At 37.5% G+C, this 18,804-nt stretch overlaps 2 protein-coding genes and 1 long non-coding RNA gene across 11 annotated transcripts; 2 read left to right on the forward strand and 1 right to left on the reverse strand.

The window, feature by feature from the left end:
- The first annotated feature begins 2,248 nt into the window (after positions 1 to 2,248).
- On the forward strand, positions 2,249 to 5,094 carry LOC103413997 (uncharacterized). Its single transcript, XR_526013.4, has 3 exons — positions 2,249 to 3,030; positions 3,333 to 4,020; positions 4,508 to 5,094. It is a non-coding gene; the product is annotated as an uncharacterized lncRNA (long non-coding RNA).
- A 3,468-nt stretch (positions 5,095 to 8,562) lies between these two features.
- On the reverse strand, positions 8,563 to 9,534 carry LOC103451066 (uncharacterized). Of its 3 annotated transcripts, none has more exons than XM_008390498.3 (3): positions 9,302 to 9,534; positions 9,175 to 9,223; positions 8,563 to 9,024 (listed from the first exon to the last, which is right to left on the reverse strand). In XM_008390498.3, the coding sequence occupies exons 1-3, from the start codon at positions 9,477 to 9,479 to the stop codon at positions 9,000 to 9,002; spliced, it is 252 nt and encodes an 83-aa protein (XP_008388720.1). In that variant the 5' UTR covers positions 9,480 to 9,534; the 3' UTR covers positions 8,563 to 8,999. The 3 variants fall into 3 exon arrangements, with proteins under 3 accessions (XP_008388720.1, XP_008388718.1, XP_008388717.2); XM_008390496.3 differs by having other exon boundaries at positions 9,160 to 9,223; XM_008390495.3 differs by having other exon boundaries at positions 9,114 to 9,223.
- Positions 9,535 to 10,538: 1,004 nt separating this feature from the next.
- Positions 10,539 to 16,353, forward strand: LOC103451064 (low-specificity L-threonine aldolase 1). 7 transcript variants are annotated; one of them, XM_070809499.1, is made up of 12 exons: positions 10,539 to 10,733; positions 10,982 to 11,041; positions 12,459 to 12,568; positions 13,337 to 13,793; positions 14,652 to 14,763; positions 14,895 to 14,945; positions 15,039 to 15,110; positions 15,198 to 15,330; positions 15,442 to 15,500; positions 15,664 to 15,764; positions 15,880 to 15,946; positions 16,037 to 16,353. In XM_070809499.1, the coding sequence occupies exons 4-12, from the start codon at positions 13,351 to 13,353 to the stop codon at positions 16,076 to 16,078; spliced, it is 1,080 nt and encodes a 359-aa protein (XP_070665600.1). In that variant the 5' UTR covers positions 10,539 to 10,733; positions 10,982 to 11,041; positions 12,459 to 12,568; positions 13,337 to 13,350; the 3' UTR covers positions 16,079 to 16,353. The 7 variants fall into 7 exon arrangements, with proteins under 7 accessions (XP_070665600.1, XP_070665601.1, XP_070665602.1 ...); XM_070809500.1 differs by having other exon boundaries at positions 12,477 to 12,568; XM_070809501.1 differs by lacking the exons at positions 10,539 to 10,733; positions 10,982 to 11,041 and adding an exon at positions 12,291 to 12,309.
- The last annotated feature ends 2,451 nt before the right edge of the window (positions 16,354 to 18,804 follow it).

An 18,804-nucleotide genomic window follows, 5' to 3' on the forward strand; every position in this document is an offset into this window, starting at 1 on the left:
TCAATGAAAAGAAGACTAAACCCTAAAAGAGAAATCGTTCTAACCCTTGTTGATAAACAATGTTATGGGATCCTGGTTTGTCGATGCTTCAACACTGCTGGTTCTTGCAATTAGTGATGCATCTACTTCAGCACTGCTGGTTTTTGCAATCACTCATGCTTTGGTTCCAGCATTCATTGATGTCTCTGCTTCAGCACTGGTTCCTGCATTCACTGATTCATTCACTGATGCCTCACTGGTTCATGCATTCACTGATGTTTCTGCTTAGCAACCCTTCATGCATCCTCTTCACGTGCAGCTGCAAAACAACCATTGAAACTTGATGGGCATGGTGCCGAAAATGATATAGCTAATGTGAGCATATTTGTGGAGTTAAATGGGGGAATGTTGGCGTCTGTGCAGGTCAACAAATCACATAAGGTAAGTGTGTTGAGAGACATATTGGCCGAGGCGCAGAATAAACATCCAACGCTTGCTAGTCTTATCTTGGAACATTATTTGTTCACAAGGGAAGGGTGCATGATCGTGGAGGACATCTCATTCCTTCGCAATTCTGTTAAGCACGACGATACAATATAGATAGTGTCGCAACCAAGCGAATTTGAGTTGTCGAAAAATGATGGTAAACTTATCAAGATTCTTGTGTCGAGGCGTACTAGTATGAGTATTGACAAGATAGTTATGGAAATTGTGGCATCAAAGACGGCAAAGGCTTTAAACGTATAGTTGGCTAGGAAGAGATGGTTGAAGGAGTTAGGATTCACCATCCCTAGGTATTACTCGTTTTGGCTATTCCATGAGCAGCCCACTACCGGCCACTTGTTTCAGCTTGTAGACACGACATCGCTTAGTCTGCAGTGGGTTCAGAAGGGCGATGCGATACAATGTTTGTGGTTCCAAAAGACCCACTGAAACTGAAAGTGAGGTCAAGCTTGACTAGCAAGACCGTTCACGTGCATCAATTGAAGGCGACCGATGCTATAAGGAAGCTAAGAGAGATGTTGTGGATAATCAAATATGAGATGTTCCCTTTACCATCACAACCATATGACTTGGAGTACAAAGGTGAACCCATCATGGATGAAAGGAAGTCATTTTACTAGCATCACATAGTTGGCGATGATGAACTAATGATATATATCATTCCATCCATTCAATGAGTGAGCCTACCGCCTTGCCTAGACTCGTATGCTGCAGCAATCCTAAAACTAAAACCTAAAGCCAATGCTAGCTATTAACCTATATATATATATATATATATATATATATATATATATATATATATATATATATATATATATATATATATATATATATATATATATATATAAGTATCTCAATCCTTGTTATTTTAAGTTGGTCAATCTGATTTGATCCGATCCGCTGGTGTGCTGACGATTAAGTCGGTTTTATATATGTGGCGAATAATATTAACGGAGTTTATATATTCTAATTACTAATTAGTGGGCATTGATACCATCGGTTCAAGATTATATTTAGATATGCGTGGATTCTTTTATGTTATATTACCATGTTGAATTGGTATATACTGTACAACATAAAACAATTTAGGTCCTAGAAATTAGCCTATACAATATATTTCCTTCCCTTCCCACACTCCTACAATCAAGGATAAATTTTAATTACTTTTGTTTTGAATATGGATGGATGGAGTCTCATACGCGCACGCACACAAATGGAAATGTGACAATCTCTGAGAAAATTTACTATAGTTAGGCCTAGAATTAATATTATCGATTCGTTTCGTTTCTTAAACTTTTGCAATCGAAATATGTAAAAGATATGATGATAATTGTAGATTAAATTTTTACAAATGAAAATCTTTTTCTTCCACGACCGAATTCAATATTAGCTCCTAATCCTACAAGAACGTGATAGGACAATATAGGATAAAAATTTGGAAACATGTATCCATTACCAATTAGGAAACTTATAGGTTTTTTTTTTAAATTTTTGGTAGTTTACAAACCGAGAATGCCATCCCGCCAAAAATTCAAATACTTGGCAGCATGGGGTTTGGTTGGGCTGGACTCTGGTCTTTGGTCATTGGGCTTTGGTCTGTATTCCCCAGACCTGCGACCCGCACTGCGTCCACCAAGTCCGGTTACTTCAATCAGACCTGAATTGTCACGACCAAATCCCCACAAGCCTCGATCTATACTGATTATTTTTGTCGAATCAGATAAATAACCACATGATACTTTTCATAAATTAATCAGACGCTTAGTGGAATATTGGACTAAATAATCGTAATATTATACCAGATAGAAGAATCAAACTTAAAATAAAATTAAGGAAAAAAAATTGAAATCATCTCTTTTTTCCCCGGACATTGATTCAGCACCAATGCTGGATATAATGCAAAAGAAAAGCTCTACTGCCAATCTCCACAGCTGGGCTTTGTGTAAGCCGAAACTCAAAAGGCAGGGAGGGAAACAAAACAAAAATTTGACATCCTGGGCTTTATTTGTAGGGGTCGGAGATGCAGCGGCGGAGAAGAGGGAGGGAGATCCGGTAGCCAGAAGAAGATGCAGGGAGAGAAGAGTCTTGTTCTAGGTGGTTGGGTGGAACCTGGTGGTGGTGGTTCATGTTGGCCGGCGGAGGAGTTGGGTTTTGGGATTTATGGGAAGGAGGGGGAAGAACAGAGGGAGGGGAAACGAAGAAGAAGATGTTCATCTCAGTCGACGCCGGCGGTGGTCACTGCCAGCCAATCGCCATGAGCAACATCAGGATCGCAGCCACTCAGAGGAAAATAAACCGGACTAATAATCCACTCCTTTTGGAATGGTTTATTAAGAAGGTGTATACCCGACTATCGGATCCGACTGCATAAATTAATCCGGCGACTATTTAGTACGAGAGGACACCAAACAGCCGGGTCCGTACTATTAGTCCTATCCTATCCCTTATAGGGTGTGCCACTAAAGGAGGCGTGTGGAAGAAGACGGAGGATGAGATCTCAACGCGGCGGTCATCAAGTACGAGTGGCTCGACCCCTCCATCAAAAAGGTAACCTTTTGGTTTATTTTTCTTGATAATTTTTATGAATTATTGTGATATGTGTTGTGTTTCTGAATGTTATATGGTGAAAAATGACTTGAGCTTTTAGGTTTTGTGTGTAGATTGTGGGAACCGATTTCGATTAGGGTTTATAATGTATGGTCGTGCTCGGATTCGTTTTGGATGTTCAAATATTTGATTTGCAATGAGGTGGGAGAAAGTTATGAAATTTCTTCTTCTTAGGCTGTTTTTAGCTGGGTTTTAGTTGGGTGGATTTGTAATGCTGATTCATTAACCTCCGATTCTTGCAGACTGAGTGGACTAGACAAGAGGATGAGAAGCTTCTGCATCTTGCTAAGCTCGTGCCGGAACCGTTCTTAGGAGGAGATAATCCAGAGATGCACCCATCAGAGTTTTATGGGGTCACTACTAGAAAAAAGGAAATTCAAACTATGCCTACTCCTTCTGCAACTCCTGAAGTGCCGGTCTTACAACTAATAGTGAAAAAATGGAGCAGCAAAAAAACTTGCAGTATGGTTTTGGCTGTTTACCACAGCCTAAGAACGAGTATCAGATTGTCGTACAACCAGTTCCAGAGGATGATGATGAACCTGAGGAGAAGACTGAAGAAGACATGTTTGATAGGCTAGCTAGAGAAGGGGCCGAGGAAGAAGCACGCCAGCAAGCATTACTTAGAAAGAGATAAAAAGTATTGAGAGGGAGCTCCCTAGACCTCGTGTTGCCTAATTGGGACTCATCAGAAATTCCTTGATAAAAGCAGATGGAGATAGGAGTTCATTTGTTCCTCCTACTCCTATTGAGCAGGCTGATGAAATGGTTAAAGTAGAACTTTTTAGCCTACTAGAGCACGATAATGCCAAGTATCTGCTTACTGAGAAAGTAGACAAACGGAAAAAGGATGGTCCCAAGCGCAGTGCCAATGGACCTAGTACTTCTGTCCCTGTGATAGGAGATTTTGATGAAGACGAACTGAAAAATGTATGTTTTTATCTCCTTTTATGCGTTATTTCTTTTGTATAATTGCTGATCTTGTAATGTCATTTTTGTCTTGTTTTCATATGTAAACACCTTTATGTTATGGACACGGATGCTTGGTCGTGGTGGTATTGCCTTTGTTTCTTCAGTTCATTTTCTATTGATATAGGATAGAGAATGTTTATTGTGTATCTGGGTTGGCAAACATCTCATCATGTTTAAGCAGTATGTTTTGTTGAGTAGCAAAGTTGCAGTTAAAAGCAGCTGTATGGATAGGGTGATATATTTTGGTATGTTAAAATGCATTAATTCATATTTAGGTATTTCAACTTATATTCTTCCCAATTCTATGGAGAGAGAGAGAGAGAGAGAGAGAGAGAGAGAGAGAGAGAGAGAGAGAGAGAGAGAGAGAGAGAGAGAGTAGTATTCAATTCATATGGCCACTCTTTATCTATACAACACTTTGACCTGATGTCTTTTGATTTTACAGACTAGCATGTCTAATGACTATATAGTTCCATGTTTTTACGATCCCCGTGTTATATGCTGGCTCATTCATTGATAAAGGAAGATGCAGAAATTCTTCGTGTTGCGATGGGGCATGAAAACGAATCCCCTGATGAATTTTTTGTAGCACACAAAACTTGCCTGAATGATCTCATGTACTTCCCTACTCGTGGCACCTATGGTCTATCAAGTGTTGCTGGAAATATGGAAGCTTGCAGCTTTACAGAATGAGTTTGACAATGTGAAGAAGAAGATGGATGATGATATCCAGAAGGCAGCAAGCATTGAGAACAAGGTTAAAGTCCACACATATGGTTATGAGGTATGCTTGCTGAATCTTTTGATTATAGGAACGTTCCTTTTTGTCGTTGTTAGAACAAGGGCTTTGGGTGCATCTTTTTCAAACATGCTATGCTGATTTCTTGGTTTTTTATTCCAACTTGAGCTTATATTCTTGGGTCCTTTTTAGAGTGAAAGTGGGGCTTTATATTATTAAGTTTTAGAACCTAAATTAAGATAAATTTGAGCAGCACTTTTGAAAATTTGAGCATTGTTCAAGATTCATATGCACCTCTTGTAATATAAAGTTATATCTCTCCTAATCTACGAAAGACTCGTACTTTAAACAGTTATTCAAAGAAATAATGCTGGACGTTGGACTCCTTATATTTGACCTTTGGCATTGAATAAGATTCATCGCCATCTGATGTTTCACAGGCTGCAAAACATTGACTTATAGAGTTGCTACATAGAAAAGGGAAATGATATCCGCACACCCATTCTCCTTGGGCACACCTTTTATTTCTGTCCTTTGATTCTCCTCTGATTCATTCAATCAAAGGGCGGACTTTATAAGTGAGCGCAAGAGGAGAAAAAAGTTGTGTTGCAATCACTTCCCAAAGAGGAATACCCTACATTTATCTTTGGCTAATTTCATCTTTTTTTTAAGGCCAACTTTATAGATTATTAACTTATTGCAGGTAAGTAGGTGTTGTTTTTGTTTGTTTTCTCTAGATGTTTTATTGTTTCCTGATACAATTCTTCAACTATTGTTGGGTTTTTTCTAGGATGCTTCTAGATTTAGAAACCACTGTGGCAGAAGTATTGACAAACCAGGAGCTGCATGTCACTGTTTATCAACAGGGGTAAGAACGATTTTTCTTTTGGGTTTAGTTTCTTTTCAGTGAATCAAATCAACTATAGTATTATTCATCAATTATTGTTTCAGTGTACTTTCGCTCAACATTATTATGGTATCTGAGTACACTACGAAAACAAGTGCTGAGCAAATTTGCATGATACCGTGGCAAATTTGAAAAGAAAAATGGAAAAGGATGTAGGAATATCCATTTCCAAGCAAGTGCTCTCCTTCAAGCAATGACTCACATATTGAAAATCTGTGATGATGATACGACACAATGGAGTTCCAACAAGAGGTTTAAACTTATGCTCAAGGATAGATCCCTTGAAACCGTGACCGACACCCTCGATGGCGTAAAGAGTGAAATTTCAAAAAGAATGTTGCTTCTCTCCAATAGAAAGGAACTGCACTCGAACGCTGATTACAAAGCTTTGTTGCTTTCGGGCAACGCGGAACTGGAGCTGGTATTCTCTACGTCACCGACTGCCTCTGCCACCACTTATGCCGCTTGTTTCAACTTGTAGACACGACATGGCTTAGTATGCAGTAGGTTTAGGAAGGCGATACAGTGTTTGTGGTTCCAAAAGACCTACTGAAACTGAAGGTGAAGTCAAGCTTGACTAGGGGGACCGATCACGTGCATGAAGTGAAGGCAGTTGAGGCTGTAGGGAAGCTAAGAGAGATGTTGCGGAGAATCGGAGATGAGATGTTCCGTCTACCATCACAACCATATGACTTCGAGTACAAAGGTGAACGCATCATGGACGAAGGGAAGCCATTTTACTAGCATCACATAGTTGGCGATGATGAACTGATGATATATATCGTTCCATCTCTTCTGTGAGTGAAATGGCCAACTATGTGATGCTAGTAAATGGCTTCCCTTCGTCCATGATGCGTTCACCTTTGTACTTGAAGTCATATGGTTGTGATGGTAGAGGAAACATCTCATCTTTGATTCTCCGCAACATCTCTCTTAGCTTCCTTACAGCCTCGGTTGCCTTCACTTGATGCACGTGAACGGTCCTCCCAGTCAAGCTTGACTTCACCTTCAGTTTCAATAGTTCTTTTGGAACCACAAACACCGTATCGTCATCCTAAACCCGCTGCAAACTAAGTCATGTCTTATCTACAAGCTGAAACAAGTGGCATAAGTGGTGGCAGGGCCAGTCGGTGATGTAGAGAATATCAGCTCCAGTTCCGCGTTGATCGAAAGCAACAAAGTTTTGTAATCAGTGTTCGAGTGTAGTTCCTTTCCATTGGAGAGAAGCATCATTCTTTTTGAAATTTCACTCTTTACGCCGTCGAGGGTGTCGGTCACGGTTTCAAGGGATCTATCCTTGAGCATAAGTTTAAACCTCTTGTTGGAACTCCATTGTGCCGTATCATCATCACAGATTTTCAATATGTGAATGAGAGCACTTGCTTGGAAATGGATATTCCTACATCCTTTTCCATTTTTCTTTTCAAATCTACCACAGTATCATGCAAATTTGCTCAGCACTTGTTTTTGTAGTGTGCTCAAATACCATAATAATGTTGAGCGAAAGTACGCTGAAACAATAATTGATGAATAAATACTATAGTTGATTTGATTCACTGAAAATAAACTAAACCCAAAAGAAAAATCGTTCTTACCCCTGTTGATAAACAGTGCCATGCAGCTCCTGGTTTGTCGATACTTGTGCCACAGTTGTTTTTAAAGCATCCTGAAAAAACCCAATAATAGTTGAAGAATTGTATCAGGAAACACAAAACAACACCTACTTACCTGAAATTTGGTTGTAGTCGAGGTGGAAAGGGTACAGCAGCACATGGATGAACTCAGAGCAGGAATTCTGATCTGGAATTGGCTGAGGCTGCAGCAAATGTTACTTCTGCAGACAACTGAAAATCCTGATCCTGTAACTGCCTCAGATGAGCTTTGAAATGCTGTTCCCATGGTGAAGCAACAAATCATCAAATGGATGGTGTGCAAGAACAGGCTTTAACGGGCCCAGAAGGTGATATGGACATTGATGCCAAAGAGGTTCATGCAACGCCAGCGGGACGATGTAAGCTTGCCTGATAACATGCCTTCTGCTGTTGAGGGAGAGAACGTTTCCGACAGTGTGCTTGCATCTGAAAACCTGAAGGTAAATGATCCTGATGTGTCTTAGGATTGCCACAGAACGTGATAGAAACTGAAGGCACTGCCCAAGCAGCGGGGGACGATGGTTTTTCTAACGGGACTGCCACGTAGTGAACTCAGCCTGGTTTGGGTGATGAATCAAAATGTTGGATCGGATAACCAGGTGCGAGCTGATTACAGATATGATATAGTCAATTGAAAACCATATCCCGAATCGTTTTCTGGTTTTTTTACGGTGCAACTGTTATCAGATTGAGGAACTACAGTGGAACTTGGAATCTCTTCATTTTGAGAGTATCTCTAGGGTCTCTTGGACATGAACTTCTTACTGAGTCTGCTCCATAATATACTGGCGCACCATGTTAGAAAAATTGATTTTACCTTTTTTTATTCTTTTCTTCCCACACTTGCTCTCAATCTAAAGTTTACAAAGTCCAATTTTCAATTAAATTCGTAGATTGTGGTAGATAATCTCAATCTTGTATTGTAATTATCTCATTAATCACGCCAGCGAGGGATAGAGACGTTTCAGTCTCTCATTATGTAATTCACCAATGCAACTGTCTAATACAATTTGGTTGTCATTGCTTTAATAACTTAATCTGCTATCGTTTCAGTTGGATTTTTTATGATGGTTAACTTAATCTGATCTGAGACCTAGTTTCTTACTATTTGTTCGCACTTGAAATTTTTTTTGCAACATAAATCTGTAAGAGCATTTTTCACAATCCGGAAGATAAATTAATTAAAGCAATAAAAATCACAATTAACAACCAGAAGAGCTAACTAGCTATTGCTAGCTTTGAAATTATAACATGAACAGGGGTGAACCCACATCTGCAGCCTTGTTATTCTCATAGTTTCAACACTAATACTAGAACACTATTTCGATCGGAAACCCCCCACAACAAGCCTTCAAGATTAATCAAAACGTAAGGCTTCGAATTTCTTCACCGCTTTCTTAATTTGACATGCTAGGTGAACTTTACGAACAATGCATCCTTTCTTACTACTACTACTACTATATCCTTAATTAGCATCAAATCTACGGCAAATCATTTGAACTTACATATCAATCATATCCTCACACAGACTAGAAGAAGCTGAAGAATTTACATACCATAGGCACAGAAACTCTTTATGCAAGAAGTTGAAGAAGAGTTTGAACGTTGATGATAGTATCTGGCTCCATAGTCGGTTTTGTTATGAATATGATGCAATGCGTTTCCTGATAACCATAATCCAAAATTGAACCGATTTAATCTGTTAATCAAATCATATTCATACATACATACATACATATACATATATATATACATGGACTACTGATGTGTATTCATCTGTGGAGATGATACATGCATACCATCCAACACCATACTTTTCCAAAGCAGACTCGATCATGGGCCAACCTTGTTGCAAATCCTCTTCTGCAGAAAATAAAACAATTAGGTAAGCTTGTTTCAAATTCAACAGGAAGATGTAGAGGAGGAAGGGAAGTTAGGTACCAAAGCATCTAGGGTAGGAGCAGTAGAAAGAACAGGGGTCCAGCCTGCCCTTCTCCTTTCCCGGAGGGAAGAACTTATCGATGTCCTTGAGCACGCCGTATGGATCCGGCACCCACCGCCTAAACCACTCTTGTAGCTGCTCAGCCTCGTTGACGACACCGTTCACGTTGTCGTTCATCTTCTTCGATTGAAACCGCGGGAAAGTTCAAGGTTGCATGTCTGCTTTTATTTTATTTTTTTGGTCTGTGTCGGTCTGCTTTTATACACAATTTTGTTTTATTGGGTAGGAGTGGCAAAGGAAACGGACGGACTCTGAGCCGTTAGATCATTACTGCAACGGACGGATGGATTCGTTTCAATTCAGTTCTAATGTCTACCGTTGGATCACATCAAACATATCCAAAGGCCCCTTTTTGTCTTGGATCCAATTGAAAATCAAAAGAAAACTAACGAAAAATCCAAAAAAACTTCTCTTTTAACGAAAAGCCCCTTTTAAATGTATAGTGAATAGTGTCAGTTAAAGGTAAAAATGTGGTTTTTCGTTAAAAGTGAACAGTACCGGAAGTGTTTTGTTAAAACTCTCTTGAATCAACAAATGGATTCAATTCGATTCAATTATATCCTCAACCGTTCGATCACATTAAATATATCCAACGGCCCTTTTTCGTCATGGATCCTTGTCAATTGGAGTGTGGGAAATGACACTTATGTCCTATTAAACTGATCAAATTTTGCATTTTTAATAAATTTTCAAATATACCCCTACTTACTCTAAATTAAAAGGGATGTGCTATCCACACACCCATTTTTACTTCTTCCACACCCCTTGTTAATTTCTGTTCTTTGATATTCTTTAATTCATCTGATCCGACGGCCAAAAATTAAAAGGGTGTGAGAGAAGTAAAAAGAGGTGTGTGAATATCACACCCCAATTAAAAAACATACCTTCATTTGGTCATTTGCTTATTGTTATTATTAACTTTCTAATGATAGTTCTTTTTTAAGATGGTGAAAGAAGACCAAAGTTCGAATACAAAGTAAATGTCATACTCTTTTTCTTTCCTTACATAGTTACATACCTTTGTTAATTTTATCATTCGGATTTGAAAAAACAAAAAACAATTAAAGAATATAAGCAAACAATTAAACACTGATGTGAAGAAAGAAAAAATGTGAAAATCATTTTCCGACCGAATTCTCCGCAATAGAATAACAAAAAAAATAAAGATGGCAATTGGTTCCTACATTGAATGAAGACAGATTTATGGTCACTGAGCAGATAATTTGTCCAACTAATTAGAAGAAAGAAAGTTTGATCCTTCCTTCTTGCTGGATAAGCTCATTCAAGCTGCCCCTTAAAAGCACCCTTCCTCCCACTTCGCACACACAGACAGAGTCTCTCTCTCTCTCGCCAAGTTCCCACAGGCCACAGGTATGATGGTCTATCTTTCAACATTTCTGTTTTTTTTTTTTAAATAGACCCGTCCATGCTATGGTTCAGGATTTTTAGCCGTTGGATCTTTAGCTAAGATTACAATGGTTAAAGATACAACGACTAAAAATCTTGAACTTTGAGTAAAGATACATCGACCATGGCATGAGCCGGTCTATTCTAAAATTTCTCTTGCAACAATCTATTGTATATTACTGAGTGATTTTTGTTGTTCCTGCTCTTTTTAGGAGGTCTTGCAATCGACTAGCTAAAACTTGTTCATTTCATCATCTCTACTCAGCTAAAAGGTACCCTTTTTTTCTTCACAATCATCTGATTCTATAATCATAATTCACATATGTGATTGAGATCCTCTACGGATGTCTGTATCCGAAGTAGACGGACCCAGATATATTGACCACTCATTTTAATCTAACGGCCTTCATTAGCCTATTTTACTGGCTCACCTCACACAAACCAAAGATCTGAATCTCTCTCTCTTTAACAACCCAGATCTGCAGGTCCTTGAATTTTAGCCACAGAGATTAAGAGATGATCTCGATTCCACATATGTAAATTTTTAAAGCAATCAGACGGTCCATCAATTTCACAAATGTCACAAACCCTTTGAAACGGATCAAATCAATTAATATCTAAATATACCGAAGTTTTCAGCCATCAAATTGGAATTTTCTATCACACATGTTAACTTCAATATCCACATCAAAATTGTAATGGCTCATACTTTATATGGTAGAAGGAGGAATCTTCCTGTAAAGCATAAAATAGAACGGTCCCATATATGATGACAATTATACAAAGCTTTCAACCATTTCCAATGGCCTCCTTCAACATTGGTCCACTTGGATTCCAAATTAACAAAAACTAATTTAAACTAAGGAAAACTAATGAAAAGGGCTTGAAAACTTTGAATTTTAATGATAAGGACAAAATAAAGGGTAAAGTGAATAGTACCAGGATTGACTTTTTAGTGTAAAAATATGGTTTTTCGTTAAAGTGAACAGTACCGGGTGCTTTTCATTAAAGTTCCCTTTAAACTATTAGGCTGGTGATTCGAGCTTCAAACTCATTTGCATAGAGAGAGCTCATATGTTCTAGTCAAAATGTGACGACGCCCTCGTCAACCTAATTAATTAACTCACCAAACTTGACATGGGAAAAAAACGAAAGAAATCAGAAGGGTAACTGCAAAATCTTTTGATTAAAAGCCTCTCATAATTCATGGTAACTGAAAATGAATTGTCAAGAAATTGTCGGGGGTTAAAGTTCAATTTACTGGAAAGTGTTGATGCATATATATATATGAGAAACTTTTAGATGTGCCGGACTTATATAATAACATTTGATGAATCGGAGCGTGGTCCCAGCATACTGAAAAACTTGTCTATATATAGGAGCCACATCATTTGCATGCATGCTAAAGTTGTCAACTTGCTAGATTTGCATGGAACCATTTTTTTGGCTTGGAGAGCTTTTTCCCGTGATCCTTCTGAATCACTTTTAACCTTTTCTTGGTGGTGGGAATACACCACTAGTTTATTTGATGGTTTGTTAGGTGAGGTTTGCTTGGAAGTTTCTTGAAGACTATGTACTTTTGTAGCTTCCTGTTGACCTCACACCATGTATACAAGTTCCATTTTTATATCATAATTCATCAAGGTTTTCAGTTGTGTTTCTAACCTGGTTTTGCACTGATTATTTAAGGAACAAGTGCTTTTGCAGTTTTGCTGAAAGCTTTGGTGCTTTTGGCTTAATTTATTGGAGAGGGAGATCCTCTGGTGAAAGCCAATAAGAGAAGGAGCTAGCTTGCACTGGTATGCACATCTCTCTCTCTCTCTCTCTCTCTCTCTCTCTCTCTCTCTCTCTCTCTCTCTCTTATGATTTCCGTTTTCTCGTTTTTTCTATTAGCACTCTTCTCTGTTTTTCTAGCTTTTGGATTAAACAAATGAAAGAATAATTAAAAGATATACATAAAGAGAAAACGAGAGTGTGAAATCCCTTCCCTCTCTACCCTTATAAATTTCCTGTAGACTAGTTCTAAGTGGATTGGCATGGTCTAATCACATAGAAATGGGTTCAAGGTTGGGGAATTTTCAATTTGGTCGTTGCATGTTTTGTTCTGTTATTTTCCACCAAAAAACGCTACAAATAGAGTAGTAAGGTTGAATTATGCTTGAATTTAGGGTCAACATAACTGAAAGTTTTTCGCATCAGAGTTTTTTTAGTTTTATTTTTTGGCTATATATTTCAAAAAGATTAATTTTTAAGGAAATTTTGATAAAAAGAAGAGAAGTTGGGTGTTCTTTTTCCCCCAAATTCTTCCATAATTCTAATCGATATTTTGGTGAAGCATCCAGCAATGGTAGCTGAAAACAAACTTTGTAAGCATCAGTTTATGTAAACTTAATCATTTGATTCTGTATTTTTATCTAGTTAGTGACGTTTTAGGATTTATATAGCTGACCTCACGCAATGGGATAAGGTTTCGTTGTTGTTGCTGTTAATTCTGCATTTTTATCGAGGCAGTGCAGTAGCGCATGAACTGATTCTGTGTCTTTTTTATTTTGATCTATCGGGATTAGTTTCTTCGCCGAAAATGGTAACTAGAACGGTGGATCTCCGATCAGATACGGTCACTAAACCATGCGAAACAATGCGGGCTGCAATGGCGTCGGCTGAAGTTGATGATGATGTACTCGGGGCCGACCCAACGGCATTCCGCTTAGAGTCGGAAATGGCAAAGGTCATGGGGAAGGAAGCGGCACTTTTTGTTCCGTCAGGCACAATGGGAAACCTCATCAGTGTACTTGTGCACTGTGACATCCGAGGAAGCGAAGTCATTCTCGGACACAATTCTCACATTCACATTTACGAGAATGGAGGCATCGCCACAATCGGAGGTGTGCACCCGAGAACGGTTAGAAACAACAAAGACGGAACCATGGATCTTGATGCGATCGAAGCCTCCATCAGAGATCCGAGAGGGGAGCTTGTGTATCCGACGACAAGGCTTATTTGCTTGGAAAATTCGCAGGCAAAGTAAGGTTATCTTATTAGCCAAAAAACCACATTTGGATTAGCTTGTTTTGTGCAGATTAAGATTTGCTAACGAAGTTATTAGTTTTTGTTAATGCACAAAATCGGGTGGACTTTGGAACAACGTAAAGTGTTAAGTTTATGATTTTCGTAAGATTGCTCCGGTTACTACTAAGTGTAGACAAATACGTAAAGAGATAGATATGGTACTTGGGGTCATTTTATATAAAATCTGGTGGACTGCTAAATATGTATGTCATGACTTGGGGTCATTTTATATTATGCCTATTTTGTTGGACTGAGAAAAGATGGTACTTGGTTTATATTTTAATCTGGAGATTATCCTTAATTAATAATTAAGTTTCTAAGTTCTACTTGCATATATGTAGTCAAAGTTAGCTTCTCCCTTCTCAGAAGAATCTTTAACTAAATTATTTTAATTGACCAAATGTGTTTGTTTCTCAATGCCCCCATATATTATCTTTCATATGTTTGTTTTTCCTCGATTTGTGCGTGTCATCCTTGCGCAGGGGCTGCGCTATCTTCTGTCCTATTCAAATATTAACTAATGGTAGTATGCTTGTTTTTTAATACCCCAAATTTTAATGGTTTTTAATACTCCTATGAAGAATCTGCTCTATTATCTTTCTATCTATATCGAATAAGTTCAGGCATCAACTCAATGAGTTCTACATTTCAGTGAAGAATGTTCTCTTTGGACCGTCTAATTTCTAGATTAAACTAGTTGCAAGATGCAGTGGATACTCCAAAAATTGGCTACGATTATACCTCTTTGAGCTTAAAAATTTAGGTCTGAAATGCCTTGTAACTTATATATGTGGTATGAATTTCCAAATGCAGCTGCGGTGGTAGATGCCTTACTGTAGAGTACACAGACAAAGTGGGAGAAATAGCCAAGAAACATGGTTTGAAGCTCCACATTGACGGGGCTCGAATTTTCAATGCAGCAATTGTGAGTAAATTTTCCTCACGCATTTAGTGTCTCAATCATCTGAAATCCTCCTTTCCTTTTGTATGATTCTTGCAATTACCAACATCACACATTACCGAATCCTCAGTGTCTAACGCAATATTCGTTTACAGGCACTCGGTGTTCCTGTTGATAGGCTTGTGCAGGCTGCTGATTCAGTTTCGGTATAATTCCTGTAAACAGAATTTTAAGTAATTTTTATTCAGTCAAGTCCTCGTGATACGCAATCATTAACGGAAACCTGATTGATGAACTAGGTTTGTCTGTCAAAAGGTATTGGTGCTCCTGTTGGATCTGTCATTGTTGGTTCGAAAAGCTTTATTGCTAAGGTACAACAAAATCCCTCTGTTAAAGATCAACATCACATCTTTTCATTTCTCTTTGGAATTTGATTTGTTACTGTCTTCTGATCTTAGGCTAGAAGGCTCAAGAAAACCTTAGGCGGCGGAATGAGACAGGTTGGTATCCTTTGTGCTGCTGCTTTGGTCGGTTTACATGACAATGTTGCGAAGCTTGAGACCGATCACAAGCGAGCTAAGATTTTAGCAGGTACGTTCTCCTTGTATTCAGTTCCATGTACCATATTCAGAGGACAACCATGATTTTCTCTTCTCAAGCTCTATCTATGGCTTTTCTAATGCTTCCATCTTATAAATTCAGAGGGACTAAATCAAATCAAAGGACTGAGTGTAGATGTCGCTTCGGTTGAGACCAACATTGTGAGTATTATAGTTTACCAAAGTTCAAAATATTGACAAGTTGCAAATCTGATGCAAGAATTTACTTAATTGGAGTGCAGTAGTTTTCTAACACGAGTTTGAATTTCAATAACCCTGCTTCGTTTCCATTGCAAATTGTAACGGCTTTTTTTTATATAATCAGTTATACATACACGTCGAAGAGGGCTCAAATGTTACTACCGAAAAACTAGTCAAGAACTTGGAAGAACACGGTGTACTCATGATGCAAGAGAGCTCGTCAAGGTTTGCTTCACCTCTCAAATATCTCCGTATCGCGATCCATATGCATTAAATTCTCTAGAACCAGTGGAAAAATACGTTAACTTGATCTCGAAATTTTCATTTTCTTTTCCCTCAGCATTAGGATAGTTATCCACCACCAAATCTCTGCAAGTGATGTGCAATACACTCTATCCTGCTTTCAGGTAAATTACATCACATTCTACACCTTATTTCCAACTGCATTCTCTCTTTGCCCAAACTTACGTCTGCATTCCTTCTTGCAAACGTTACAGAAAGCTCTGACTGGTGGAGTCCTTGAAGAAAATGGAAACTAATCGGAGACGCCCCATCTGCTTCGTTGAAGATGTTTAAAGCGTCGAGGGGCAGCAATAATTCCTTCTTCCCAAACCTGCTGGAGACTTCTGTGCTTGTTTCATTTACAAGGTTTTATGGAGGGAGACTTTATCAATTTAATGTTTTTTTCTTCTTCTTCTTCGGGTTTTTAAGGAAAACATCATGGGGAATGCTAGCTAGCTCTCTGTTCTTCCGTATTATTCCCTTACCACCTATCAACGTTTTAAATCGCAATACCTTATCGCGTTGCAGATTATATACGCTGTGCTATAGCTTAAGCATCAACACATTGTCGCGTAAGATTTTGAAAATAAAAATATATATGTATATATTATGTCTGAAAAATATTCTACATGATAAAAAATTTAGATCAAAAGTTATATTTGAGTCAAATCCTTTTGGTGTTAATACAAACTCGTGTTTGAACTTAGGTATTGCTAACAATCAAAACTGTAAGGTTTACAAACTAGAACAATGAACTCATGGTGGGCTTGGTATATTGACTGCACTAAATTGGACTCTAAAATGTAAGTAGTTCACCCCTTAAAACTGGGCTACGTTCACTGTGTTGCTCATATATAAAACCTGCCCCTAAAGACTTGTGCCATAAAGCTGTCAGCATGCCCACGTGTTTCCAATGGTCGAATGACTGCTTTTCCATCTTGGTCATCTCAAGCGCTCGAGATATCTTCCTTTGAACTCTTTGGGCACCTTAGTCTCCCTTGGGCCTGCGATGTTTAGTGGGTCTAAAAGCACCCAGAGTTACCAGGCATAACTTTAGAGTTAAAACTGGGGAGGAGAGAGAGCGAGGAAGAGAGAGAACTCATATTAAATTCCAACTTTTATTTTTTCAACAATGTTAGTTGAAGTTAAGTCTAAAGTACACGTGTTACATAAGTAGAGACACCACTAAGGGTTTAAATATAAGGAAAACTAATGAAAATGGTTTGAAAACTTTGAGTTATAACGATAAAGACAAAATAAAGGGTAGAGTGAATATAGCATGATTGACTTTTTAGTGTAAAAATGTGATTTTTCGTTAAAGTGAACATTATCGTGAGCTTTTCGTTAAAACTCCCTTTAATCTATATGCTATATGTAAACGGTCTTATCATTTGTTGAGAAAAATAATTAGTCTATTAAATTTTTAAGGAAAAAAAACTAATATAAAATACTAAAGGGCTTTAGAACATAGGCATCACATTTCAAGAATGCCTTACACAAACTTTAATAGCTCGTTTACGTAACTGTAATCAAAATAAGAGGAATTTGATTGAGTGGGAATTGAATTGAGGATGAGTCAAAATCATTAAGAATCTTCTGGTGTTGGGAAAAGCAAAAAAATATTAGGTTTCAAGATTGATTTTGTAGAAATTGGTAAAGATGAAATAAAAATCGTCAGCTCACTGTTTTTTTTCTTTCAATAATGCTATTCTTACTATATTTTTGTACCATAATAGTATACTACCTTAGATGGCATTCGATGTGGACAACTACATTATCTAAATTAATTAGTATTTAATTTCAAAATGTTAATCAATAATTAATAAAAAGATTGTTAATTAAATAATGATTGTGGTATACGAGAAGTCTTCTTCTTCCACCTAAGATTATTTAAGTGTTTTAATTAATAAAAATTTGAAATTAAATGATGTAGTTTGTCCAACTCATCTGCCACCTAAGATGATAAAGAAATGTGGTATAAAATTATGGTAAGAATAGCATTACTATTTTTTTTTTTACAAAAACAAAATTCGACTATTGAGCTTTCACGAAAACAGTTTTGTGGACATTAAGCAAAATGTTATAAGTTGTTTGGGTGAGCTCATTATTTAGAGCATTTCTAATGAGGGTTTTATCCTTCTTGAGGTTAGGTTACTACATTTAAAATTTTAGTGAGAAATTTTATCTCTAATAGACCGAATTATATCTGCTATAGTAAAACATAAGACAACATCCAACTCCAAAAAGCAATGGGTCCCATGAAAAAGGTAGTAGCAAATGTGAACCGAATTATGCCTTTCTCCCCTCCCCACTTACAAATACATTTATACTCTATTTTTATTCTTTTTTATTTTACATATTTTTGTTTTAAAGGTCCTCCTCCATTTTTTGTTTTTGTATGTTTAATTCTTAAGATATAAAATGATTACAATGCAACAACTTTGAGGACAATGGTTGGGTGTCATTTGTATCCAATATAAGCACCATTGTATGCACTGGAAGGTTATTTATTTAGCAATGGAAGCTTATGTATTCCATGGTTGGGCCATTACAGTTTAGCGGTTGGGAGGTCTTTGAGAATAAAAGAATTGGAGCTTATGTATTCTGAAGTTAATATGATAATGTTAATAGAGCTAACTATCTACCGGGTTAGATTGAGATGAGAAATCTGATCTAATTGTTAGTGGAAGAGGAAATCTTATTTTGTCTGATTTAGGAGAATGTGTCAATCAGAGAAATAAATCAACAGTTGAGGTTGAGATAAGATAATTCAATCTAATAGTTGTTATAAAATAAAATCTTATCTTGTCTGATTTCAAATAAACAAACCAACGGATGAGATTAAGATAAGAGAACTTAATAATTGTTATATGGCCCTTCATTGGAAAATATTCATTTTTAAGGCCCCAAAGATTCTTTGAGATTCTAAAATAGACTATATTCACTACTTTTTTTAGTCTCATAGAAAGTCCCTCATTGAGAT

This window comes from Malus domestica, chromosome 12 (genome assembly GCF_042453785.1).
Source record: "Malus domestica chromosome 12, GDT2T_hap1".
NCBI classification, from domain to species: domain Eukaryota; kingdom Viridiplantae; phylum Streptophyta; class Magnoliopsida; order Rosales; family Rosaceae; genus Malus; species Malus domestica.

What these genes read in the sequence shown, in the direction of transcription:
- LOC103451066 (XM_008390495.3), bottom strand. Translation starts at nt 9,479, where the DNA reads ATGAACGACAACGTGAACGGTGTCGTCAACGAGGCTGAGCAGCTACAA. An exon ending in CTCCTACCCTAGATGCTTTG is followed by an intron (nt 9,224 to 9,301) that starts GTACCTAACTTC and finishes TATTTTCTGCAG; the next exon opens with AAGAGGATTTGCAACAAGGT. An exon ending in AATACACATCAGTAGTCCAT is followed by an intron (nt 9,025 to 9,113) that starts GTATATATATAT and finishes TATGGTTATCAG; the next exon opens with GAAACGCATTGCATCATATT.
- LOC103451064 (XM_070809498.1), top strand. Translation starts at nt 13,114, where the DNA reads ATGGTAGCTGAAAACAAACTTT. An exon ending in GGTAGCTGAAAACAAACTTT is followed by an intron (nt 13,136 to 13,336) that starts GTAAGCATCAGT and finishes TATCGGGATTAG; the next exon opens with TTTCTTCGCCGAAAATGGTA. An exon ending in ACACTCTATCCTGCTTTCAG is followed by an intron (nt 15,947 to 16,036) that starts GTAAATTACATC and finishes CAAACGTTACAG; the next exon opens with AAAGCTCTGACTGGTGGAGT.